We start from the raw sequence: 26,582 nt of genomic DNA, 5'->3' as shown, positions 1-26,582 counted from the left end.
ACTCCCGAGGGCCTGTGCCATCAACACAGGGGCCCTGTCCCCTGGAGAAGCCCCTCCCCACCTCCCCATTTCAACCCACTGGCTCTCTCCCTCCCAACCCTACCCGCCTAGGTGCAAAAGGGCTTCTGGAAGCAGCCTCCCCTCATCTGGGACGTCAACCCCAAACAGATTCGGATTCTCAACCCCTTCTTCATGGAGATTGCAGCTGACAAACTGCTGAGCCTGCCGATACAGCAGCCATACAAGATTAAGCAGGTGATGATGGGCTGCAGACGGACGGGAAGCCAGAGGGTTGGGGTTCTCTGTGGGAAGTAGGAGGGACTTCCTAGAGGCTCCAGAAGGCCAGGGAGGACCCCAGGCGAGGGGAAAACAATAGCAGAGACCGCAGCACGCATCTGAATAACACACAGCCCCCAGGCACACACCTGTAATCAGAGGCAGGTATTCTGGCTTTTACAGCAAAGGGAGGGCACGCACTCCTGAGATGCCCCGGGGGCATCTCCAAAGTGGGGAGTCAGGGAAGGGTGTTTTTAGGGCTTGGGGGCTAGAGGTAGAGGATGGCTTTGGCAGGCGCTGATCAGAATCTGTACACTGCAGATTTGCTGGGACAGTCAGTAGTCTTTTTTTTTTTTTGGGCCGCGGGCCGCACGGCTTGTGGGATTTTAGTTCCCCGACCAGGGATTGAACACGCACCCCCGGCAGTAAAAACGTGGAGTCCTAACCACTGGACCGCCAGGGAAGTCCCAACAGTCAGTAATCTTATGTTTAGGATATGGAGCCCAGCCTGAGCCCTGTGGTTACTATTTGATCACTTCATCTGTGATCCAATCTTGGAGCATATTGGTCTAAAGGAGTTAAAAGAATTTGAGGGTGCAGTTGGTCCTGCAGATCATGGTTTGGTAGGTGTGACAGTTTGGGAAGTCAGGGTGCAGTTTGCAAGTTCCGGTTTTGGTTTCGGCTCGCAGTACCCTCCCTAGTGGTCTTCTGCTGGTGGGCTTTGGCACACTGGGTGGCTTCCCAAGCAGGTACTTCCACCGTATCTTTGAGCCCTCAGAGAGGCTGTGTAGGCTAGGAGACAGAAGTAATGATCAGATATAGACAGGACTCACGGTGCTACCTGCTGTATGGCCTTGGGCCAGTCAGCCACTCAGACCATTGGTTTTCTTATCTGTGGGGTGGGGAAAATAGGAGTACTGACCTTTTAAAGCCATTCTAGAATTTAAAAAGATAATTACATAATGTGCTTATCACGGAGATTGACACACCGTGAATGCTCGATAAATATTTGCCAAGTTTTGAATAAATGATTTTATTCTTTCTTCCCCCGCCCCCCGGCGCTGCATGGCTTGCGGGATCTCAGTTCCCTAACCAGGAAGGGATTGAACCTGGGTCACCGCAGTGAAAGACCGGAATCCTAACCACTTGGCCACCAGGGAGCTCCCCATGATTTTATTCTTTACTGAAAATCTACTACGATTCAGCTTCCTATGCTGAATGCCTGCTTTTGTGACTGCTCAGTGCCAGGCCCCAAGTTTGCATGCATGGGGAATAAGACATGCTCTCTGCCCTAAGGAAACTCGGTCTAGCGGAATAAACACGCAGGATGCAGCCTGGAATGGCAAAATGTTCCAATAGAGAGTTGTTCCGAGTGCTGCGGGGTCTCAGAGGAGGGGCGGAACTCTGCTTGGGGCTGTCTGGAGGTGGTGCCACCTGAAGAGGTGGGGCTGGAGCTGGGCCCTAAGGGGTCATGGGGCCCGTCAAGCAGAGAATTGAGGGAAGGTATTTCATTTGTCAAGAGCAAACAACGCCCCTGGCAGTGAGTTCTAGTGCACATGGAGTTGGGTGGGGGGCAGCAAAGAGGAGTTTTATGGCCCTGATGGCAGAGGGTGAAGGCTAGAGAGGGAAGCCAGAGATTAGGACCAGAAACCAGCTCCTGGTAGGAGGAAGAGGGAGAGGAAGGGATGAACTTTAGTTTCCTGTCACTGCCTAACAGATTACCACAGTTTAGAGACTTAAAACAACACCCATGTATTGGCTCATAGTTCTGGAGGTCAGATGTCCAGTACAGCATGGCTGGATTCTCTGCGTAGGGTATACAAGGCTGAAATCAAGTTGGCAGCTGGGCTGCCTTCTTGTCTGGAGCCTCAGGGGGTGAAATTTGCTTCCAAGTTCATTCTTGTTGTTGGAAGAATTTGGTTCCTTGGGTTGCAGGACCGAGGTCCCCATTTCCTGGCTGGTTTTCAGCCTAGGGGTGGTACCCTCAGCACGTAAGAGCTGCCTGCATACCTTGCTGTCTGGTCCCCTCCATCTTCAGGCCAGGAATGCATGACAAATTCTTCTTGTGCTTCACATCTCGTACTTCCTCCACTGCTGATCTCTAGACCCAGATGTAAAAGCTCACGAGATTAGGTCAAGCCCACCAGGACTATCTATTTTACAGTCTACGGTCCCATAGTAAGCAATATAATACAATGTAATATATCTCATCATATTCATAGGTTACGCACACTCTCAAGGGCAAGGGGTCATTGGGGTTCATCTTAGAATTCTTCTGCTACAGCATTTCTTTTAAGGTGAAATTGAGAGCACAACTGGGTGGACGGTAATATGTTTAACAATTACAGGAATACACGGGGAGAGAAGAGTTTGCTAGAAGGTGATGCATGTGTGGTTTGGCAGAGGTCTGAACTGGATGAGATAACACAGTGGCGGTAAAAGCAACAGGGCTGAAACGGAAGGCCGGGGCAGGCAGTGACATGAAAGGACAGGAGAGCTCAGAAAGGGAAGCTGGGGAACACCTGGCCTTAGGGGATCTGACAAGGTCCGGGGAGTGGAAGGCAGGTCATCCCTGCTGAGGAAAGCGGTTTGTGAGGCTAGAATATCAGGTGGCCCATCCCCGTGGATGGCTCAGGGGTGGAGAAAGTGAGGTCCTCATAGCAGCCCATACGGTAGGGGGCGGGGGAGGTGCTGCTGTCCCCACTTTATAGGAGGGAGAGCCCACCCTCACGAAGGGCACACAGCCCGGAAATGTGAGAGCCTCGGGGCTTCCAGGAGAGGTGAGGTTCTCCAAGATGGAGAGCAGAACCTTTCCACTCCTTGAGTGACTTGTTTAACGGCTGTAAGCCTCAGTTCCCCATCTGGAGAATGGGGCTAATAATACTATCTACCTCAAAGTGTTTTTGTGAGGACTGGATGAGGGACATATGGGGTGAAATACTTAGCATAGTGTCTGGCACATAGCAGGTGCTCCGAAAATCACAGATGTTATTATTACTATCATTTGTGTCATCTTGATGGCCATCATCATCCCCAAAGGCCCAACCCCTCCCCAGACGTGTTGAGCTATAGTATGCGGTATGGTAGCCACGAGCCACGTGTGGCTTTTTTTCTGGCTGCGATGCACGGCTTGCAGGCTCTTCGTTCACCGACCAGGGATCAAACCTGAGCTGTCGGCAGTGAGAACACGGAGTCCTAACCACTGGACCACCAGGGAATTCCCCACATGTGGCTATTTAAATTTAAATTTTAATTAAAATTGAATAAAATAAAAAGTTCAGTTCCTTAGCTGCATGAGCCCCGTATGGCTCGTGGCTGCCATATAGGACAGCACAGATGAAGAACATTTCCATGATGCTAGAAGGTTCTGTTGCAGAACGCTGGCCTAGAGGTGCTGAAAGAAGCAGTCTCCCTCTAACACCTTCCCCGCGCTTCGTCCCTCAGAAGCCCACCACGGGGCTGTTGGCCATCACCCTGGCCCTCCACCTCTGTGACCTGGTGCATATTGCTGGCTTCGGCTACCCAGACGCCCACCACAAGAGGCAGTCCATTCACTACTATGAGTATATCACACTCAAGTCCATGGTGGTAAGTGGTCCCTGCTGGGGAACTGGGTGGGGCGGGCCAGCCTGGGGACACGGAGTGAGTGAGGGTGGTCCCAGAGGCAGCTCACCGTGCGGTCACACAGAGAGTCAGATCTGGAACCAAGGCATCTGGGCTCCCAGGCCAGCGTCCCCTGTATTCTGTCTTCCTTCCGAGAGCCGGCATGGGGAGCGGAGCTCCCGGGGCGTGGGCTTACGGGGAGGACCAGGGAGCTGCCTAGGAGTTCCTCAGCTGGCTTCCTTGGCTGTCTCCACAGTGGTCAGGCCACAATGTCTCCCAGGAGGCCCTGGCCATCAAGCGGATGCTGGAAATCGGAGCCGTCAAGAACCTCACGTACTTCTGACTGGGCAGGAGCTGTTCCCATCCGCCTGCTCACCCTGCCGAGTGCCCCCGTCCGTGGCTGTGGGGGGTGCCCGGTGCCAGCTTGGACTCAGCCTCCCCTGCGTGGGGAGGAGGCCAGGTCTGAGACGAGGCTGTGTCCCTGGCTGCTCTGGTGGAGGCCAGATCGAGTCAGGGTGGCGGCCGTGAGGCAGCAGGAGCCCGGCCAAGGCACGGGGCTTGTTGCCGTGGCATCCCCTCTCTGCCAGCGCCGGGAGATTATTTAACGGGCTATTTAATTAAGGGGTAGGAACGTGCTGTGGGCTGGCCCCGTGGCATCCAGAGAAGGGGGCATATTACAGTGGTCTGCTCACTTTTTACACAAAAGTGATGGACCCACTACGGCCTAGACCCAGAGCAGGCCTCCCAGGAGGGCGAGGCGTCTGGAGTGGGCGGTGCCCAGAGTGGGTGGTGCCCTCCAGAGAAGGGCTGCTCCCTCCCAGCAGGCATGGGAAGAGCACTGGCACACGGGTTCCATGGAGGAGAGGACCTAAAAGGGGTTTCAGACTTATTAAACTATTTTTCCTAAAACAGAAGCAGCTGTGATACCCTGTGTCCTTTCAGAGTGAAGAAGACACGGATGCGTAGTGGGCCACAGCGGCGGATCCCTCTCCCGGCCGTGGACTGGCTTGTTAAAGACCCACTGGGACCCAGAGTGGGCCAGGGTCATTCAGGAAATAATTATTTACTGAGTACAGTGCTTGGTGGGTGCCAAGTCGCACTTTGTCGCCCTGGCGTAGCAGGCAAGCAAGTGGTGCCCCAAGCAGTCCTGTCTGCTGGACACCGAGCCTGGCATCTGCATCCTGGTTTACCTTCCAGAGGTAGGGAGGGGCAGGAGGATGCCAGGGTAGAGTGGCAGCACCCTCTTCCACCTCCCTTCCTCTCCCTCACCAGCCTTTTTTCCAAAATCTCATTCTGGGAGGTGTGTGTTTGAGGACAGGGGTGGAGACAGACAAAGAAAGCCAAGTTTCCCTTCTCAGATTAAGTGGGAATCATAAAATGGAGTTTACAGAAAGTCCTGCCAGTGGCCCAGGCAGCCAGAATTGGGATAGGCAGGGCATGGGCGGCGTCTGAGGGCTTGGCAAGGCCTGTCAGCCAGTCGCCGAGCCACAGGATGAAATGCTTTTGCCCTCCCCCAGTCTCTAGAATTGATACAGCCCTGCTGTTTGCCTGTCTCTACCCCGCTTTGTTCCTCATCTCCCCAGGCCCTGCTTAGCTGCCAAGTGGGCTTCCTGCCACTCTCACAGCTGTTCCTTTACATCTGGAGCCAGGAGGGAGAGCTGGACCTCCCCCAGAGGGAAGGGACTCACAGCTGTGTTCCTGGCTTTCTTGGAAAGAGTTGAAGCCTTGAGGTTTTGAGACAGCAAGGCTGGGACAGGACCGATAAAGAGGGGCAGAGATTTGGGAGCAGCAGAGGACCACTGCAATGCATAGACAGAAGCCTGGCAGAACACTTTTGCTAGCTGCTCTCCCCCCAGGGGAGAGGGGGAACTCTGAAAGCAAATTGGGCTGCAGCCCCAAGCCCCCTCCCCTCTCCACCACACGGGCCAGCTCCATCCCCCAGGCTTTGTCCTGGGGGGCCTTGCTGACTCCGACAGGCGTCACAGGCGTGAGTGTGTTCGGGGATCTCAGCTCTGCTGATTGCTGATGCTTCTCCAGCTGCTTCTCGTAAGGGTATGCATGGGAGTGTCCAGTTCCCCGTCCAGGCCATTGAAAGTGGCTGTCAGCACATATGATCCAGCTGTCCTGGACTGGGGCCACTGCCTGTTACTGAATGTGCCTAAACTCGAGCCAGAATCCAAACTCATAGCCCGCCCCAAACTCCACACGCACGCATGCAGACACAGGAGCGGTTTACATTCTTGCGTGAAGCCTGTCATACCACATGCAGACATAATCACATCCACACATGAGTGTGTATGGGGAGGGGGTGTATACTCCCCAAAGTGGCCATTGTTCCCTGGGGGGTGTGCATTCTCCAGGGTGCCCCAATCTAGGTGGATGGAGGCAGCACTGCTCAGCTAAGGAGCAGGCAGTGGAGCTTGGATGTGGACTTGCTGGATGGGGTTCTTTGGCGTTCTGAGAAAGGAACTTCATTCTTCAGTTAGCCCGACCGATGTGAGTGAACCGCCGGCCAGCCAGCCTGTCTGGTCCTGATTAAACCGTGCCCCGAAAAGGAGGCAGGCGGGGAGGCAGGGTACAGCAGAGGGAAGGCACTTGGGTGCAAGTCCACAAATCCGGGTCCTCCACCGGGCTCTGTCACTTAATTCTCGAAGACCCTGGGCTGATCACTTCTCCACGTCTCTGCCCCAATTCCTACATCCCTTGAAACAAGAGGGAGGGTCCAGCCCATGAGGACCACCTATGCCGGAATTATCTGGGCATAATCAAGAACGGAGATTCTCGGGTCTTACCCAGGCCGCTGCGGGTACGGCCCAGGAATCTGGAATTCTAACAAGCACCCGCAACCACTGCTCCAGTCGTCTAGACTACAGGATGATCTCACGGACCTCTTCCAACTCAACGGTCTGCGTGTACAGCCCAGCCTAATCCCCGGAGCCCTTGAGCCGCGTTAATTAGGCGCACGCGCGGTTTTCTTCGGCGGGCGGGGGCGGGGGCGGGGGCCGGGACGCGCATGCGTCGTCCGCGCGGGCGCGGGACCGACCCCGTCAGAGCGGCGCTCTAGCGCGGTGCGCGCGGGAACCTCTCGGCGCGCTGAGAGGCCGGCGCCTCCCTGGCAACCGGTTCCGGGCCTGGCAACGGCCGCTGAGGCCTCGCCCGTCTGCCCGGTTTGCAGCGGAGCCGCGGTTTTCCCAGCAGGTGTCTCCCTGGGCTCGTCTGAGCTCCCGCTGGGCCTCGTTCACGTGACTTCACCGCAGGGGCGGGGGTGAAACAGACTAGGACTGGGAGGGAGCGGAGGAGATCTGCTCCGTGCAGTGTAGACTGTGAGGTCCATCTCTCCTCCACAGAGGCCCGGAGAAGAGGCGGGACTCCCAGCTCGACCTCTTAGCTGGGCAAGACAGAGTTCAGGTCTTTATCTAGCCCAGGAACACATTACAATGATATTCTATAGTCACATCAAGTGGCGTGTCTTAATTTTGAACACTTAGGGTTTTATTTACACTTTCCGAGGACATGAATACATCCAACTGCCTTACCCCAGAGACTGGCCAGCCTGCGAAGAGTTTGAACTCGGAAGCAGTTCCGTCCACGAGGCAGTTAGGTGTAAGCGCACACACAACCGTGCTCTGCCACGTAATCTGTAAAATAGTGATTACGCATGCCTGTCTCACAATGAAGTTTTAAGGATCTAGTGGGAATATGTCTGGAAGAACATTGTGTAGACTGTAAAGTATGACATAAATATTAGATTGGAAAGCTACCTTGCATAATGGAAAATACCGGAAAGCATATGGGACAAGTGAGGTCCATCTGAAGGGCCAAACGTACGCCCAGGTACGGCTAATTACAGAAAAGTGTTTGTCCTCAAGTCACCCACAAGCTAAGGAGAGGAAGGTTAAGACATTGGTGAGCGGACTCGAATGCAGGCTTTGCAGAATCCGACAAAGAACTGTGAGTTCAAACTGCTCTCTGGCAGTGGCTTTCAAGTTGAAGTCAGACGCTCTTAGGGGTTTTTGGAGAAAGGGGTTTCTTGGGTGGCATTATCCGTTTCCATGGCATGCAGCACACCAGGGTAGGTTCCCAAACTAAGGTTGAGAAGTACATCTTCAGAGTTGGTAAGCTCTCCCCTAAACCATCTGACCGTTTTGATGTCTTAATTATAGCTTCAGAAAACTATTTGTTAGTTTTGAGCATTTCCATGGTTTTGTACCAGACGTGGTTCCAGGAAATCTTTCCAACTTAAAAGTTTAAGGAGGGATCTATGTGTGCGTATGTCAGTAGGTATATAGCCTGTTTTCCTGTCCAGTTCTTCCTCAGTGACCTTCCCTCTCTTGTTAGAGTTTGTGGAGATCCTGCACCCGGGAAATGAAGCGGGGAGATGAACCTTGGGTCTCATTAAATGTCAGATTTGGGGGGAGCCCAAATGTATTGGAGGGCTCCACCTCTTAAAGTAAAGGGATTGCTGGGAGCAGGCTGGGGAGACCACAGTCCTGTCTAGGAGCGTCAGCACAGAGGATCTGACAAAAGTTTTTAGGGAATACTGAAAGTTGGGAACCAGATTTCAGGTTCCCAGGGCAGACCAGTTGAAAGTACTGCACCCCTCAACGGAGGCGCTGTTTCCTCTGGAGAATCTTGCAAGACTGGGAGGGTGGAGTTGGCGGAGGGAATGAGAGAAATCACCCCAGGGGAATCGAAGTTGGAATTACTGAACTAAGCTGTTCCAGAACCGTCTGTTATTCTGAGGTTTCCTAAAACACTATTTATGTACATCACCAACTTTAACACTTAAGGAGTGTCTTCACTTGCTTAAAAATGTGTTTCTCTCCTGAGGAAAAATATCACAAGGGGACAAGTTACAGTCTGGTAGGGAGATTCTCTCCAGTTCTGTTCTTTTCTCTGTAGATTTCTGTTCCACTTGCAGCCCTGCATGGCTAGGGAAACTTGTAAATAAAACTCAGGAAGTTCTCATCTGAAAATTCTGCTGTAGAAGTCCTCAATCCTTATCTGTATCACTTTATCTCTAATGCCGTCTTCATTCCGTATTTCTCCCATTAGTGTCACGAATTTGTTTTCTAGTCCTTGGGCAGCAAGGCTGTGGCCCTTTAATTTCTTTACAAAGGTGGTCAAGGTGGTATCTTGAGCTCAGTCCCCTTGAACTTTTCTTTGCCTAGTTGAGGGGGGATGAATCCATTCAGGGGGAATGAATCCCTATGTTCAGCTCCTATCCTGAGTAGCACTTTTCCTCTTGCATAATGGGGAGTAGATTTCAGAGAAGGTCTATTTAATAAGACCCCACTTCTCCCTAAGAAGACCCGTTTCCTGAGACTTCACATACCTTGTCTTTAAACATGAATACTTTAGATTCATCACAAAGAAGACAGCTATTAAGGAGCATTATATGAATGTCCTCATAGCATTCCAAGATATTTCCAAGGGTCATAGACTGAGAAGCAGTGGAAGGAGATTCCTTTGTGTGACCGGGGCTCCCTGATCAGTGAGCTCAAGGGAGGCTTTTGGCCCAGGGGTTGAGGCTGTTCCGGCCATGTGAGTGGGCCGAGTGGGCTGGTCCAGAGAGGAGCTCTGGGAACATGGAATGGCAGGCAGATATGGGCACCTGGGATGTAGACCAAAACTCAACAATGGATCCTGTGAATGGCATGTTAGAGAGGGAAAGAGTGGATGGTCCTCTCCCTAAAACACAAATGGATTCATCCAGGAAAACAAATCCTTATTTGTTTTTTCCCAGTTTATGACCTAGTTAGGAAGATGGAAACATAGTAGGGGGTTGGGGAAAAGATGATTAGAGCCTTACTGGGTGTAAGAAGTAACTGTCAGAGCAAGGGAATGTTTTATCAGTGACTCAGAGATCGCTTGTAGTTTCGATGCTGAAGCTGTAAATGGCTGGCCTGTGGTTACAGCTCCTAAAAACAGCTTCCTTAAGAGGCTTCTAAAAGGCTTTTTAAAAGGGGAAGTAAACGTCAAGATTTAGTTGAGATGTCATCAGTTTATGTCTAAACATTCATGTTTCTTTAAGCAGGCACCCCCAAGTGGTATTTTAAATAAAAATCTATATGCAAATTAGGATAGTTTTTATTTAAATATTTATACTTTTATTTTAATAAAGAGTTGATTTTATAGGGAAACTTACTAGAGAAGAAACTAATCACAGGACTCCCCCTCGTCTTTTTTTCTGGCGCCATCATAAACCGAGCACGATACCTGGGAAGGGCTGATGGGACTCCTGGAGTGTGTACCTGGCGATTTCAGTTCTGATCCCGTAATAGCAAAGGCCACGGTGCCTCGTGTATGCCGCCCCCATATAGGAAGCGAGAAGCGGAATTCCTGTTGGCTCTTTTCTCCTGTTCTGAGAAATCTCCCAAGGGCTGCTTCACATTTGCTGTTATTTCCCCCCCAGTTCCTCTCCACTCCGGAAGCTCAAAGGCAGCTTCAAGGCCTATTCCTTTAGAGCACTGTTTCAGTAGTCTCCATCAGAGATGGATTTGCTGTGGTGTTCTAGTGCTTTGTATGAGACCATTTCCTGTTCCATGAAAGTTGAAGACGTGATGGAAATAACCCTGGCCTTTCCAGACCGATAGTGAGCCTGAGAGTCAGAAACTGGGCCCCCATCCAGTGACTCGGAGCCAGTAACGAATTGTAAAGCTATCAGAAAACTGGGTCCTGGCCTTGGGAGGGGTGGGGGTGATTTGATACACAGACGAGCTTTCCCAGGGCGTTGTGGTCTTTCCAGGTCATCTGGGGACTGGCGGTGGGGGATGCCAGTCCTGCTTCCCTGCTGGAGCTCTGGCCTGTCCTTGCTCAGCCTGCCCCCGAGGGGGTCCCAGCTCATGGCCTTCAGCGTCGGCCGATTTCATCTTATTCTAGGATGAAAGTGGCCTTGGGTTTGCACTGTAGGATGGAAACATTTCACAGAGGAAATCATATGTTTAAATCTCGTGCTGTCACTTGTTAGCTCTGTGACCTTGGGCCGGTCTTTTGGCTTCTTTAAGTTCACTCCCTCGTCTGTAAAATGGTAATACTTGGTAGAATTGTGAGAATTAAATGATTACAAATGTGAAGCACACATTTGAAATCACCTACAGGGAAATTCAGGGCTTCCCACTGCCTTAATTTTTTTTATTTTTTTAACACTTCCCTTTACCAGCTATTTTGTCCGCTCACTCCTACGTGAGAAGTAAGTGGAGTCAGAGGGGTTGAAGGACGCACACTGCTCAGGCCAGCATCCTTCTCAGTGCCTCAACGGTCCAGAGGCCACCAGAGCCTACTGATTTCCCCTGCCTACGTTCATCTCTTTCACCAGGGCCTCACTTGTGATCTCCTCCCCTTTCGGCTATTCTTTGCTGTGTTTGTGCCTCGGAGAGAGCTCAGGGGGTGGGCCCCGTGTGGCCAAGTCTTGACCGTGCAGCCCCATCTTCCGTGATGCCCACGTTCCCACCCTGGGAGTGTCTGAGGCTCCCAAGGGAGAAGAGGGTTCTGTTCTCCAGGAGATCAGATTTCTTCCCTGTTCTCCAGGTTATTCTGTGCCATAACCTTGGGTTCCAAGAAAGAATAGGTACCTCCATCCTATTATAAGTGCTGTGTGTGTGTTGGGGGAGGATGTGGGCAGGGGGTAAGGGGCAAGGTAGGCTGTGGAGAGGCTCAGGAGGTAGATTTCCCACCCACCTCCAAGGTGGGGAAGACTAGGAGAAATGAATGGACAGATCCTCTTAGGTCATCCTCTTCCTTATTCTAGCACACCAAGGCATTTTGCATCTGATCTTAGATCCTTACTCCTTGCTGGCAAAGGCAAAACGTATATGGGAAGGAAGAGAACTTGTCAAGATTAACCTGGAGCCCACAGGCATCTGTGCTGGGCCAGAAATGGTACCAGGAGCAGGATGTGGGACTGGGATGTACACTTATATTTCTCATCCGTTTCTACTACCTCAGGCTTGGGTGCTGCAAAGGAAGACATCTAAGGAAGTGGAGGGTTCTGAAGCAATAGGAAATATGGCGGAAGCAGAAACATCCTCTGGGTGGAGGCTCTAGGAAGGCTATGTATACCATCTGTGGGTTGGGGCCGTCCAAGGCATCAGTGGAGGAAAGAAGCAGAGACTTTTGTGATGAAGGTTCCCAGGGTGGGTAAGGACTCCCGGGGAAGGTTGGAGGAGAAGGGTCTAAATCTGAGGAGGAACCTCCAACCTTTGGGACAGTGTGGGCTCTCCAGAGTTCCATTTGAATCCTACTTGCAGAGATAGCATCCTAACTTGGCCGTGTTTATCCACCCTAGCCTGTCTGCCATCACCATGTCAAGCTTTCCACTCAAACAAAGCCATTCTTAGAACATCACTTGAGTCTCAGAGTGTTGGGCTGCTTGGTGGCACAGGCTCTTTGAAGAGGGCCTCCTCCCCTGAACCCCCAACGGAGGGAGCCGCCCTTGCAGAATATTGCTGAGAGAAAGGCCTAGAAGGACCCCTCCAATGTGCAGTCTGACCCCTTGGCCCCTGAGCTGTACTTGGCATGAGTCAGGCGGTTGGTGAGGCCCGGTTTCGTGCGCCTTCTGGGTTGGGCACATCTGCAAGGAGAGGAGTCGGCCCATAGGTCCTATTGTCACCACGGCCAGAGCTCTCCACTGCCTGGGAAAACCAGATCAAAGCAGGGCAAGGCACCCTGCGTTCCCAAAGCATCCTCTGAGCTCTTGGGGTCTTGCTGTGACTCTGCAGGAACAAAAGAATAGAACGCATCTGTTGGAGGAATGACCCCTAACATTTATTCTCAGGTGGCAGGCAGGAGTGAGGTGCAGATATGCTTTCTCTCTTGCCCCAGCAGCCTTACTGAGGACAGGACCAGGGTTCCTTGTGTGAATCTAGGCTCAGCTGAGAAGGTGAGTCTCATCACCTTAAAGGCCTGCCCCCTAGTCCCCTCAAACCCCACAGATCCTGGGACACAGTCTCTCCAACGGCTGTTTAAAGAACCCTGACCAGAGAAGCTCTCACACTCCTTATATTGACTCCGAATGTGCAGAGGGGAGGAGGGGAGTACACGAAGCAGGGCTGGGTGGGGAGGCTCTGAGTCGCACAGCCTGGCGAGGGGTCCCCGAGGGTCACGCTCCCCCATCCTTCCCTCCCCCTCCCTCCCAGACGCCAGTCTCTGATTGGGCCAGTCCCACCTCAGAGTTGAGCGGCATCCAGTCCAAGGACGGAACTGGCAAGTATGGACACAAAACACCGAACAAAGTGGGGGTGGGCGCCGGGCCAGTGTGGCAGCCAGGGCCGCTTCTGGCTTCTCAGCCTCTGGGGTCTGCACTAGGAGCGGCAGGGGGCGCTGGGGTCTCTGGGGCAGCTCAGTGCCGGCAAGCACTTGACCCCCTGCTCCCCGGGGCTGTACAGGAGCACAGGCACGGTGGGAGTCGGGGGAGGGCTTGCGGGCAGCAAGGGGCAGAGCTCCTCCGAAGCCCGGATCAAGGACCACAGTTTCACGAAAGCAGAGCTGTAGCTGCCTCTGGAGCCTGTGGGAGAAGCAGGTAGAGGAGGGGCCGCCCGGAAAGGGCCGGGGGCCCGGGGCGGCCAGCACGGAGCCCGCTGCGCTCAGCGGCGTCCTCTGGCCACGTCCCCACCTCCACGCCCCGATGCCCTGCAGCTGGGCCCGCGTTTGTGCTTGATCGGGGCTGCCAGGAGGGTGGTGGCGGGGCCGTCCTGGAGGCGGCTGCTTCCGGGGTCCTCTGCAAAGTCTCTGCAGAGCCAGGCCGAGCCCCCGCCCTCCGTCCGGGATCCTCAGACGTGAGTCTGCATCCGCCGCTGCAGGGGCCGGCTGGGGTCGGAGTTCTGCGACGATGACTGGGAGTGGTGGGAGGAGGAGGCCGAGGCCTTGCTCGCCTTATCGAACTGCACGTAGCCGTCCTGCTTGCCGCTGCTGCTGACGCTGCTGTCGCACTGCGTGTCCAGGAAGGAGCTGCTGTCGCTGAGCGAGCCCCGCTGGAACTCCCGCTCACAGAGCTCGATGGACGAGCTGCCCGTGCCCAGCACGAACCTCTGCCCGTAGTCGTAGAGGCGGCCCTGGCCGCTCAGCGTGCTGTAGATGTTGGTGAAGGACATGCCCGTGGGCACTCGCTGCTTGCCCGCGGGGCGCAGGTCGGCCTGGCAGCCGGACAGCGAGATGGCGGGGGTCGAGTGGTGCTCCTTGAAGGTGTTGACGCTGTAGTAGCCATTGGTGGGGTCCTGGGGGGCCGGGGGGAGAGCGGCGTCACAGCGCCAGCCGGGCGCCAGTCCCGCCCTCCACGGGGAGGGCCAGGGACACACAGGAGGAAGGGGACAGCGGGAGAGGTGCGGGGGGGGGTGGCGGTCGGGAGGGTCAACCTGGGCAGGATGCTGGCACGTGTTCAAGTGGGGTCTTGACCGGTACGTTTTGTTATTTCAGGGCAGCTCAAGGCCATGTGAAAACCAGGCTTTCATTGTTTTTTGTTTTAGTCCGGAACTTGGAAACGTTATTAAAAATGTTATTGGTGAGGAGGTCGTGGGAGGGGAGAACTGTGAGAGCTCAGCCTTAACTCTCTCACCTCCTTGGTGCTGGGGCGAGAGAGCAGGTGCCTTTGTGGGGGGCTGTCCCTTCTATCTGTGCCTGGATCTGGGGCCTGGGTCATCAGAGCTGAAGACCAGATGCCCGGCGTATCGTGACCCTGGGGCTCTTCTTACCTTCAGGTTCTGAAACTCCTTCTCCTCTTCTTTGAGCACCTCCAGCTGCTTCAGGACTGAGTCTTGCTGGAATTCACCCCGGTCCATCTACAACCCAGAAATCGCTGCTCAGTGGGTAGGAGGTGGGCTAATCGTCCACTTCCCCCAAGGAAAAGCCGGAGAAATGCACTCAAAAGATGCTTGCCATCTGTGCCTCCCCTTCCCCCCACTTCTCACTGCCTGGCCCCCCGAGGCAGGTGACAAGAGTCTGGAGGAGATTCCAGATCTCACTGTTGTTCTTGGACCCCCTAGCCCCACCCCTCCTGAGAGCCGGAGACAGAGAGGTGGGTGGGTGCAGGGCAGGTCTCTGAGACCCACCGCCTTCCTTCCCGTGGGCTACGGTTATCTCCTCCAGAGATCTCGCTTTGATTTGGTTCAATTCAGTGAGCGTTTATTGACTTCAGGCCAGGCATTGTGCTCAGGGCCAGGCAAACAGAGGTCAGGAGACATTACAGAACAGCTGTGCTCATCAGGGAGCTGGGCCTGTAGATAAATAACTGCAGAAGCTCTGGGCAGGGGTCGGGGCCCCACAGCTCCTCAGCGGTGCTAGGCTTCATGACGGCCTTGAGAAGGAATCAGTGAATAACTACCTCTGAGGTGCTGGCAGCTAGGGCCTCACCTGCCATTCACAGCAAGGACTTAGATTATTCAAAGTTATCTTCCTGAACAGAGGCCAGAGAGCCTGGGGACAAGGACCACTTCCTGTTTCTCTTTGGTTCTCCAGCACACCTGGTACAGTGCCTTACATACTGTGGTCATTGACCCAAATCCTTTTGGAGTGGAATCATATTTAATTGTGTTTTATTCATTCTTTGATTTGCCGGTGCCCTGCGTGGTGCCTGCCATACAGTAGGACTGTCACAAATGTTATGTTTATGTAAGATGAATGAATGAAGTGGCATGGCGCTAAATTACCGGAAATTAAAAAAATAATTAGACCTAAGGTGAAAAGTAAAGCACACTTGGCACACAGTGGGGTTATTAATGAATGTGAACAGCCACAGTGGTTCTGGTCCTGTGGCACAGAATTTTCTTCCCATGTATCCCTTGTGCACATGACATGATCTGGGCCAGGTTCCCACCGACTCTCAGAACTGGCATGTGCCTTCTCCCTTGTGACTCACTTTCCTGACCTCTTTTTGGAGCCCCACAGAATCAGCCAGCGTGCTTCCATCCTGTCACTTCCCCACTAATGCTGCTTTTTTCATTTTCCAGTAAATGCTGTGGCTCTATCTGGATTGAGTTCTTCTCTTCCACCAGATTCAGCTTCTCAGCCCGCCTCTCCTCAGTGTTGGGGCTGTATCGGTGCCGGGGGTGAAGGGAGTGGCGGAACGAAGGTCTCCCCAAGGGGAGCCCTCAGCGGGTTCTTCTTATCTCCCACTCTTAACTGACGACTGAGTGACCCCCCCCCCTTCCCTGAGGGTCTGGACTGGAGAACAGTGCAGAAACAGTCAGAGGCAGTCAGAATATCCCAGTGGGAGGGAATGCAAGGTCCCCAGGGGATGAAGGACAGGCGTGGGTACTTCCACACTAGACTCAATAAATCTCATCAACAGAGACGTCCATTCCTGCCCAGGTCTGGACTGTGGTCCCCTCCCTTGTAAGACTGACCGTTCAGCTGTGTCAGACACTATGTTAGGTCCGGGCGAAGTAGACATTTGTCCCTTTGCCTTTGAGGAACGCTGGGATACTTGGGGAGGCTGACGTGTAATTAGAGAAATGCACTATGAAAGAGGAACATGCAAAGTGTTTGGGGAGAGCACCAGGAAAGTGCATAGCTCTGCCAGCCATGGTGGGGCAAGCCTGGAAAATTGTGGAGGAGGTGACATTTGAGCTGACTCTCAAAGGAGAATGTGAAATTCAACAGACAAAATCAACGGGCCGAGGGAACAGCAGTGCAAAGCCTCCGAGGTATAAAAGACTCAAGGGCTGGGAACTGCAAGTTCTCTGGGGTGTTGGAGGGCTGGATGCATTTGGCAGGAAGATGGGGCTGGACAGGCCAGAAGCCGCTTCCTGCTGAAGGGTCCTGATGACCCGCCTGGTGCTGGACTATCCAGTAGATCTGGAGCCACCAAGGGTCTTTAAGTAGGACGGTAACAGGATCAGATTTGCATCTTAGAAGGACCCTTTGTGGGACTCTGGAGGGTGGAGAGTAAACTGGTGAAAGATTAGAATGTGGGACCACTTGGGAAGATGATGTCAGGGACCAGGGGAGCCGTGGTGAGGCCTGCGCTGAGGAGTTACAGGGGAAAAGAGGCAGGGGCGCAGCTCTGAAAAGATTTTGAAGTGGAATTGTCGGGACCTGAAAATCAACTGGATAGAAAAAGAGCAGCAGAGAAAACGTCAGTTCAATGCACTAAACGTTGGTGAGCATCTGCCAGGGACCGTGGAAGGCCCTGGGGACACAGGGATGAGTAAGGCAGCTTGCTCACCATCTAGTGGAGACAGATAAGGAAACAGGTGATTTCACAGCAAAGCAAGTAGCTACCGTTCCTTGAGCCCTCACTGTGTTCCACTGGCTCCAGCCTCTTCAGGGGTTCATCCACTGAGCCCTCACCCTGACCCCATGTACCATGACCTTCATCCCATTTCCTAGAAGAGGAGACTGAAGCACAGAGAGGCCCATGCTCTTGACCCACCTGCTTGCTGCTGCTACTGCAACATATTATAACCGTGACACAGTAGGCACCAGAGTTTTCTAGCAGAGTTTTCCAGGATTTTGTTTGGACAGATGGATGTGTGACGGTCCATCGATGGGGATCAGGAGGAGAAGTGGCCTTGGGGTTGCTGGAGAAGTTACGAGTTTAAAGCAATCCACTTCCCAAAGAGGAACCTATGCTTGTTGCAGACTTCTGGGGAGATGGGGGGAGCAGGGCATGTACTGAATGTTGATAACATCTATGTGTGGAGGATTCTGTGTTATATCACAACATCTTATGGCAATCATGCACATCTTCTCTCCCTACCAGACAATGGGTCCCTTGAAAGCTGGGACTGCATCTTAGATGCCTTTGAGTCTCCGAGAACCCCAAGCACAATATAGTAGACACACAATAAATCTTTGTTGGCGGAGAATACGAGCACACTTCATTTTATTGCGCTTCACAAATATTTCATTTTTTATAAGTCCAAGGCTTGTGGCAACCCTGCAGAGGGCAAGTCTTTGGGCACCATTTTCCCAAAAGCATCTGCTGCTCACTTTGTGTCTCTGTGTCACATTTTGGTAATCCTCGAGAATTTAAGACTTTGTCATTATTATCATCTTTGTTATGGGGATCTGTGATCAGTGATCTTTTTTTTTTTTTTCTTTTTGGCCACGCCGCACAGCATGTGGGATCCCGTGCCCCCTGCCGTGGAAGCGTGGAGTCTTAACCACTGGACCGCCAGGGAAGTCCCTGTGATCAATGATCTTTGATGTTACTATTCACTGAAGGCTCAGATGATGGTTACCATTTTTTAGCAATAACGTATTTTTTAATTAAGATATGTATCTTTTTAAAGACATAATGCTATTGCACACTTAATAGACTACAGTATATAGTATAAACATAACTTTTGCATGTACTGGGAAACCAAAAATTTCATGTGACTCACTTTAGTGTGGTCTGGAACCCAACCCACAGTGTCTCCTAGGTCTGCCTGTAGATGCCTGGCCTGTTACGGGCGGAGAAGCACATCTTGGCTGATGCTTTGCTTCTCAAGAGCATCCAGAGCATCAAGAAGCCTCTGGTTCTGGGAGCTTCAGGGCACAGAGGTCGGGGTGGGGCGGGGATAAGATGACATTCTCACCATCAGCTGCTTGATGGTGGGATGTTCCTCAGCCTCCCGGCCAGAGGCAGGCTCCTTGTGGACAATCTCCACCCGGATGTCATTCTTGGCTGACACGACACCTTTGAGATCTGGACATAAAATAGGAAAGTGTAGATGACAGAATCAGTTGTCATCTCAGGCATTAGGGCCTGAGATGTCAAGCTCTCCCCTCCCCTCCAGTTGACCCTCCAGCCCCTGAACTCAGCAGTTTCAGGGCCCGCCTGGTAATAGAACCTGTCTGGACGTGCCATGGGCTGTTGGGACCTCAGAGTACTTTCTCTGCTGGCTCCTGGTTGCACCACCCTCAGCCTTTCCCTGCCGCTCCCATGGCATGGGTGGTCATCCCCAGCCATTCGGCCACCTGGTCATCCTACTAAATTCTCACCTCCTTCTAGAAGTCTTCCCTGACCTACTCTGCCAGGCTCTGATCTCTCTGTTCAGAGAATCACACATCTGTTAGAAAGGACCTTGAGATCCCACGGTCAACCTCCTGCCCAAAGCAGAAACGTCCCTGCACTAGTGGTCCAGCTTCCGTAATGGAGAGCTTACGGCTTCTAGAGGAAGAAGCCCATTTATACCTGGAGAGCTCTGTTAGAAAATTCCTGCTGAAATATGCTCCCCTATGATGTCCATTGAGTGGGTGGTGAGGGAGGGCCTGAGACTGCATCACTGGGGGCCCTCAAGAGAGCAAGGCTGCTCAGCTTGGAGGGGAGGACGCAGGCAACCTTCTTCCAACACGCGAAGGCTGCCAAGCAGAGGAGGGAGCAGGCTTACCCTGATTATTCTTTTTGCGCCTTACGCTCATAGAATGTCAGAGCCGGGTGGGGCCCTGAAAGTCACATCAGCCGACCCCTTGCTATTACACAGGAGAGAACCGAGGCCTGGAGCGGCTGTGGCTTGCCCAGGGTCACGGGGTGGAAGAGGTGGGACCACAAGACAGTCTCTATTGTTCCCACCGTCTCCACTGTCCCATTTACCCTTTCACGTGTCTGTCTAGCACACGTAACTTCAGAGCTACGCCCAGGACGGAGACTCCAGGCCCACACGGTTCAAGAGCGCATCAACACCAGCATTTTATGGCCAACGACTAAAAGACCTTTAGGAGTCCGCACAAAGCAATTCCTTGAACGCCTTTTTCTTTCCTGTGTGGGTGACCTGCTTTTCTGGTTCGACTAGCAGATCTTGGAGGGCAAAGATCACCTCCCCCAACCCCGCACCCTGGGTTTCAATACAGTTCCCGATGGGTGGAGAGTGCTGCGTGTGTTCAATCCGAGGTGCTAGCTGACGGCCCTGCTGCATGAAGTTCACTTCCGTCCAGCTCAACAGCAGTGGAGCGCCCACTGGGTGCCAGATGCCGAGCGAAGCGCTGCATGTGAAAAGGTGCACGAGACCCATCCCTGCCCCAGCAGCTCACAGCACTGGTAGGGCCCCTGCTCACTGTACGCCTGCTTACTTGCTCTCCGGGGCAGTCTAAGCCTGGCCTTTTTCTCTGTCCCCCTCCCTGAGCTCCCGGGTCTCCCTCCCGTACTTCTCTGGGAGCGGGCACAGCAGAAGGCCACAATGGTTGCCAGAAGGACGAGGAAGGCCACGCCAGCTCCTACGGCCACCCCGATGATAACGGCCATCGGCACAGCCTCTGTGGGAGAGAAGCAAGCAGGCTGATGAGGGAGCTGGGATAGCCCGCTCTCCCCCAGGATCTCACCCAGTTCCTCGGGTGCAGCCCCTGCCGAGCTGGGGCCAGACCACTGCGCGCGGGCGCTCCTGGGAAAGGCCACAGGGGCCTGGGCAGGCGCGGGCACAGTCCAACAGGGGTCAGCTCGGGCGGGACACGGTGTGGCGGAGAGGGCCCGGGAAAGATGGCAGCAGTGGTGGGGGGAGAGAGGCAAGCAGACACAGGGAGGGGAGGGGAGTGTCGGAGGTGAGAGGCAAGGCTGGTACACTGAGCTCTCCGAGGTGATAAGCCAGGAGAGTCGTTAAGTCCTGGCTCTTCTTTGGAAAGCGACCAGGGTCACTGCCGCTGTTTGTTCGCTTCGCTTTTTCCTTCTCTCCCCTTTCCCAGGTGCAGAGGGTGGGCATGGACCAGCAGCTTTTGGAGAGTTTTCAGGTCTGCGGCAGCTTCCCCTCAGGACCTGGGCATCACAGGTGGTAACTGCCAGAGACCACGTCTTAGGGGCCGGAGGGCAGGATCACAGCTCCCTCCACCCACCTCTTTCTGTTTTTCTTGTTTCTTCCCTTTTTTTTTTTTTTTTTGGTCGCGCTGCATGGCATGTACTTCCCCAACCAGGGATCGAACCTGTGCCCCCTGCAGTGGAAGCGCGGAGTCCTAACTACTGGGCCGCCAGGGAAGTCCTTCCCCCCACCTCTTTAAGGAGAGATGCCCAGTCCTGTTCCCTCCTCTCCTGGGCCAGTCCTCTGGGCAGGAATCCCGGCACCCCACCCCGACAGAGAGGCACCTGGAACTCCAGCTAGACAAAGCTTCACTCCCTGCTGAGTTCCTCTAGTCTGTCTCCTGCCCTAGCCAAGTAGAGATGGGGGTGGGGAGGGTGACGTTAGGCTGGGGTGGGCGCTCTTCCAGACAGTCCTGACCCTTCTGTGTCTGCAGAGGGGGCCTGAGCATATGATGTGGGGCCCTGAGTAGTCCATGGGGGGATAGAACTAGAGAATGCAGGGGCAGGAGAGCTTAGGGCTCAGAGAGTCCAAGCCTCCCATTTAGAGATGGAAACCTTGAGGTCCAGAGAAGTCAAGTGACTTGGTTAAGGACACACAGCTCCCATAGAGCCAGTGCAAATCCACGTCTCCTCTTATCCGCCCCCCTCATCCTGCCCAGCTCCGCACACTGCGTCCCATGGCATCCTACAAATCTCACATCCTCTGTACAGCCCAGAGCAACGTACTTTACCTCTCTCTCTTTTCTTTACCTGTAAAATAGGATAATTACAGTGCCTGCCTCAGGGCGGGTGTCTGGGGTTTAGATGGGTGAATGCAGGCAGGTAAAGGCTGGCACAGAGCCTGGCACCCAAACTGATCCAAGCCTTTGCCCTCGTGTCTGTGTGGGAAGGAGGACTGCAGCAGATGCAAGGATAGGAAAGACCCTTTTTGAGACTCAGCTGCTGCCCCTACCCACGCTCTCAGTGTGGATGACTGGGGACTCCAGGTATCTGTCCTGAGCTGGAGGTTAGCCTCTCATCTCTCACTGTCCTTTTCTTTAAAGAGCAGAAGAAAGGAAGAACCCCGCAGACCCTGGCCCCTGGAGACGCTGCTGGGAGGGGGTGGGGTCCCTCTCCCGGAAGGAGCGCGTGTCCGATGGTTGGCAGTGTTGGCCGTCAGGCTGGGGCTTTCCTTCCAGCCCAGGACAGGCACACTGGTGCATTCATCACCTGCCTACTGGAGCCCAAGACCCCTGTAGGGGTGGCAGGGGAGGCGACGGCGAGGGGGTGGGTGCGACAAACATTCGGGGACTGAAAATGGGAGGCGTTTGGGCTGGTCTCAACAGTCAGGGGTGAGACAATGGACTTGACCTCGGCCAGCCCTGTAAGCTTGCTCTGACAGTGAGATGGTTCTGTCTCCAGGTTTGAATTCCTGTAGGAAAGGAAAGCCACGTTGGAAGTTCATTGCTTCTATGCTTTTGAATTTTATTGATTTGAGTTGAATTTAGTTTCTCCTAGATTCCTAGGGAATTTCCTTGGAAAACTCGGGTCGTGTCTCAGCTGAGCTCAGAGCCAAAGGATGACGGTGGAAGGGTCCTTAACCTCTCTGGGCCTCAAGGTCTGTGAAACCAGAGAACCAGGGAAGCGGTATCTAAGGCAGCTTCTGCCTCTGGCGTCCGCATTTCCTTAAGTTGTTAACAGCTGGGGGGTTGTGGTGGTAGCCATCTTATCTGGAGGACTGTCCTGAGTGGGTGGGCGGGGGCAGAGGGAGAGGGTTCTGGGCGGGGGACCCAGGGTGCAGGCACAGAAGAGATGGGAGACAGAGGGTGACACCAGCTCAGCGCCAGGAGTGGCCCTGAGGGGCGTCAGGGAGAACACGGCAGGCGTTGATAATATGTGCCCCCCTTGAGCCCGCCTGTGCCCGGCCTGTCGCTCTTTAAGGGGCCGTCCGCCCAGAGGGGAGGGGGCGAGCGGGACCCACCAGGGACTTGCTGAAGCTCCTTCTGGGCCGGTGTGGCGGGAGAACTAGGGCAGGGGACCCCACATCTTCGTCGTGGCCTTTGTCGACCCGGTAGGGTCTGGCTTGCCATGTCCTGATTCTCTTTTCTGGGTTTCTCCCTGGAGGGTGGGGGGGCAGTTGTCTCCTGTGGGGTCCCAAGAGAGAGCAACTCGACCCAGGGAGCCTGGTGACCCCCTTGCTGCCGCGCCCCCGGGGAGAGAGGCACTGCCCAGCGGCCTCAGCCCGGGGGTGGGATGACAGTTCCACGGGGACTGCGGGAGTGCGGGGAGGGGCCAGCCAGCAGAAAGCGTGGGGTCAGCATGGATTATGGCAGGTCACAGCCGGGCTGGGCGGCCCGGGTGTTCTCGGAAGCGATGGCCAAGCTGGTGGTGATGGTGAGAAGCGGGGGTCAGGAGGGGTGAGCTGACCCCAGGGGGGAGGAGTCAGGGCTTCAGAAGAGGAGGGGCGGGAGGAAAGACGGGGAGGGGCCAGAGCCAGTGCCCTGGGCTGCGAGGAGCCTGCGGGGGGGGGGGGGGGCCGCGGCAGCGGACACAGGCCTCCGGGGTCTCTAGACCCATGCTGCCTGGAGACCCTCTCCCTGCTGCTCTGACTGCACTAAAGCCTCAAGACAGGGGGGAGGGCAGAGAAGTTAGCGGCTGCCCTGGCCTCCCTACCCACACTTTGGGCTCCCTCCCCCACTAGCCCAGCAGTCCCTTCCCCCATCCCGGGGAGTCTCAAGTCTCCTTCGTACCTGCTTCCAGCCCGGCTCCCGACTTCATTTCCGAACCTGTTTGGAAATAAAGCAAGCGTCCACAGCCAGGGCCTGGCTGGCCAGGGTGGGGTGGGACTGGGGGCGGGGGCGGCCCTCTGGAGGGTCTGGGGTGGTTGGGGGCTCCCTCCTGCCTCACGTCTCCAGGATGCTCCACCGATCCGGGCTGGCCGAACTGAACCTGGAGTTCGTTCAGACTGACTTAGAGACTCCAGACGGGTGAGACCAGAGAGAAAGGTCAAGGCTGGGGTGGAGTTGGCTCTGAGGAAGGGGGGGTGGTGAGAACACTAAGGGGCGGGCAGAGGAGTGGGGCACTGAGGGGAAGACACGGAGGGAAAGCAACAGTGGACCGGGAGGGTTGGGATGATGTGTGGATGATATTATGCAAATTATGTGCAAAGCATTAGCAAAGCAGCACTTATTAGGGAAGAGGGGTTGGGAGCAATGCGGGATCCACAGGGTAGCACTGCGGCCCCAGGGGCCCAGCTGAGACCACCTGCTTGGCCCAGAATCTCTTCCGAGGCCTGACAGCCTGTGGGTGGGCCTTCAGCTTGGAGGGGTCCGAGACCGCCAGGGCCGAGGCCCCCTGGGCCGTTCCTGTCTGTCTTGGACTAACCCCCGCTGGCCAAGGGGCTAGATCTGCAGCGCATCTCAGGACCTGGTGTGCCACTGGCTGGCTGCCTCGCTTCTCTGGAACCCCCTCCATGCCCCTCTGAGGCTCCCCGCCCTCCGAGCCTGAGTCCTTCTGAGCTCTGAGCCCTTCTGCCCAGCGCTGCCCTGCCGGCCGGGGTCTCCGTCAGAGCACAGCAGTCCAAGTGTCTCCTGTGTCCCCCTGGGGAGCTGTAGACAGCCTGAGGCCAATCCTCCCGCACACCAGGGATTGCACAGCTCAAGTGCCACTCCTTAGCTTAGCACGGGCACCCTCGGGTTTGGGGCACCTGGACTGGCTTGTTGTCTTAATGGGCTGGGCCAGGCTCCCCGATACGCCCATCCTGGTGCATCCCCGTGGGGACACTGCTCAGAGATCACGCCCCCAAAGGGCCCCAGGGAACTGCTGAGAGCAGGGAAGCCGGGGCCTTTAGGCGATGTGGCGCCTCCTGAGGGGACACCACCCGGGCAGCTCTCCGCCTGCTCGCTTCTGGTGCAGGCCAGTGCCCCTGGGCTTGGGGGAGCTGGCCGACCGGCAGCGGCTGCGTGGCAGGTGAGGAAGGGCCTCCCGCCCGCCCGCACCGTGTAGGCGCTCTGTCCCCCCCAGGGCCCCGGAGGACCTTGCCTGGGGCCCTGCCCTCGCGGGGAGTGGCCGTGGTCCACGGCCCTGGCGGCTCTGGCGGCCCCACCTTGCTCCTTGAGCCGGATGATCTCTGTGTCGGAGCCGAAGCTGTTCCAGGCGGTGCAGTTGTAGATGGTCTGGAAGTCGGCCCGCACGATGTTGCTGATGGTCAGCGTGGAGATGACGCCCTCCTCGGTGCTGACTGTCTCCACCGTGTAGCGGCCCGAGGTCCCCGACTCCAGCACGTTCTCCTTCCAGGACCAGGCCTGCCCAGGTGCGCAGAATTAGGAGGACATCCCGCCGGAGCCACCCCGCCAGGACCACCGTGCCGCCTCCCTGCTCCCGGGCGGACGCTGCCAGGCCCACGCTCATGCTCACCGCCACACGGCACAGGTCGACGCGCACGCCACAACATGTGTGTGCACAGCACAGCACACGCAAACACACGTCACAACACGGGCACACCTACCGCCCCACCCACAGTGCCAACACGTGTACACACAAGTACGCCCACATCACAACACACAGCACAGACACGTGTGCATACAGCACACACACACAACACGGGCACACCTACCGCCCCACCCACAGTGCCGACACGTGTACACACAAGTACGCCACATCACAACACACAGCACAGACATGTGTGCACACAGCACACACACACGTTACAACACGGGTACACCTACCGCCCCACCCACAGTGCCAACACATGTACACACAAGTACGCACATGTCACAACACACAGCACAGACACGTGTGCACACAGCACACACACATGTCACAACACAGGTACACCTACCGCCCCACCCACAGTGCCAACATGTGTACACACAAGTACGCACACAACACACAGCACAGACATGTGTGCACACAGCACACACACACATCACGACACGGGTACACCTACCGCCCCACCCACAGTGCCAACACATGTACACACACAGAGGTTGGGCCGCCTCAGAGGGTATTTCCAACGACACGGGGCCTTACGCGGCTCTGTGCTGGAACATTTTCCCAGGCAAGCAGGGGACTCTGGGGCGACGGGAGCCCCTCCGTCAGCTGGGGCCCCTGACAGATGGTGGTGAAGGCCAGCCCCAGGCTGACTGAGTCTGGTTTGGTTACGTTGTGTGTGTCTTTGTTCAAACGTTACGCTCTGAGAGTTGCGGTTGTGAGAACCTTAGTGCAGCTTGGTTTTGGCCGGTGAGCGTTTACCTCTTCTCAGAGCCCCTTCCCGTACACTGTCGCCGCCCGCCCCGCCGTGTTGCCCTGGGCTCTGTGGGGCGTTTAGCTGCACCCTACAATGTCTCCACGTGTCGCCAAATGTCCCCTGGGGGCAGAACCGCCCAGGTTGAGAACCCCTGGCCTAGAGTTCCATTTCCACGAAGAGGAAGACAGTGTGAATATGCTCAGGAGTGAACAGGATATTATTGACACTGGCACGTGTTACACCTTAAAAAGATTAGAGTGAAGGGAAGAGGGAGGCGTAGGCATTAGTTCTACGCGTGGACTCTTGCCATTTTTGTGTGACTCAGACAGTGAATGAACTGAATGCCTGAGGAAGTGTGTAACGCACCAGCGCTCTAACAAGGTCTTCGTCTACAGGGTGACACCTTAGCTGTTGGCGTGTGCCTCCCACGTCCCTTCTGGTGCTGCCGCCCTGGGGAAAGGTGAGACTGCCCTGTGAACTTGACCTGGGCGGTCTTCCGGCAGGACCGCCTGGGCACTGGGCTTGCCGACAACAGTGTCTCCACCCCTCCCCCGACACCCAACAGTACGGGGAGATGCTCGTCTCTCCGTTTTCCCGCCCCAGCTTCTACCAGTGTCAGCGGAACCTGGGTGGGAGACCCCCACTTCTACAAATGCAAGTACCTGGGAGGGCTACGTGTGAGCCAGTCAGGCGGCCCAAGCTGCACTGCGGGGGACGAGGGTTTTGAGGGAGGGGCGGGGAGAATGGAGTGATGCTTTCAGAGGGAAAACT

At 55.1% G+C, this 26,582-nt stretch overlaps 2 protein-coding genes across 10 annotated transcripts in view; one reads left to right on the top strand and one right to left on the bottom strand.

Annotated features, from left to right (window-relative positions):
* Positions 1-4,793, top strand: part of ST3GAL4 (ST3 beta-galactoside alpha-2,3-sialyltransferase 4) — a 32,982-nt gene extending 28,189 nt beyond the window's left edge. For 7 of the 8 annotated variants that reach the window (XM_036860531.1, XM_036860535.1, XM_036860528.1 and 4 more), the window contains 3 exons: positions 112-255; positions 3,721-3,864; positions 4,136-4,793. In XM_036860531.1, coding sequence (XP_036716426.1) covers positions 112-255; positions 3,721-3,864; positions 4,136-4,222 — 375 coding nt within the window. In that variant the 3' untranslated portion in view covers positions 4,223-4,793. The remainder of the gene's footprint in view (positions 1-111; positions 256-3,720; positions 3,865-4,135) is intronic. The other variant, XM_036860530.1, reaches the window with a different exon arrangement.
* A 6,238-nt stretch (positions 4,794-11,031) lies between these two features.
* Positions 11,032-26,582, bottom strand: part of KIRREL3 (kirre like nephrin family adhesion molecule 3) — a 554,097-nt gene continuing 538,546 nt past the window's right edge. Inside the window, exons 12-17 of one of the 2 annotated variants that reach the window (XM_036860526.1) lie at positions 24,669-24,867; positions 23,314-23,349; positions 19,945-20,052; positions 18,396-18,505; positions 14,568-14,654; positions 11,032-14,093 (exon numbers count right to left, since the gene is read on the bottom strand). In XM_036860526.1, coding sequence (XP_036716421.1) covers positions 13,650-14,093; positions 14,568-14,654; positions 18,396-18,505; positions 19,945-20,052; positions 23,314-23,349; positions 24,669-24,867 — 984 coding nt within the window. In that variant the 3' untranslated portion in view covers positions 11,032-13,649. The remainder of the gene's footprint in view (positions 14,094-14,567; positions 14,655-18,395; positions 18,506-19,944; positions 20,053-23,313; positions 23,350-24,668; positions 24,868-26,582) is intronic. The other variant, XM_036860527.1, reaches the window with a different exon arrangement.

This window comes from Balaenoptera musculus, chromosome 8, assembly GCF_009873245.2.
Source record: "Balaenoptera musculus isolate JJ_BM4_2016_0621 chromosome 8, mBalMus1.pri.v3, whole genome shotgun sequence".
NCBI classification, from domain to species: domain Eukaryota; kingdom Metazoa; phylum Chordata; class Mammalia; order Artiodactyla; family Balaenopteridae; genus Balaenoptera; species Balaenoptera musculus.
The sequence above is the reverse complement of the archived record's forward strand: the minus strand, read 5'-3'. Positions and strand labels throughout refer to the sequence as shown.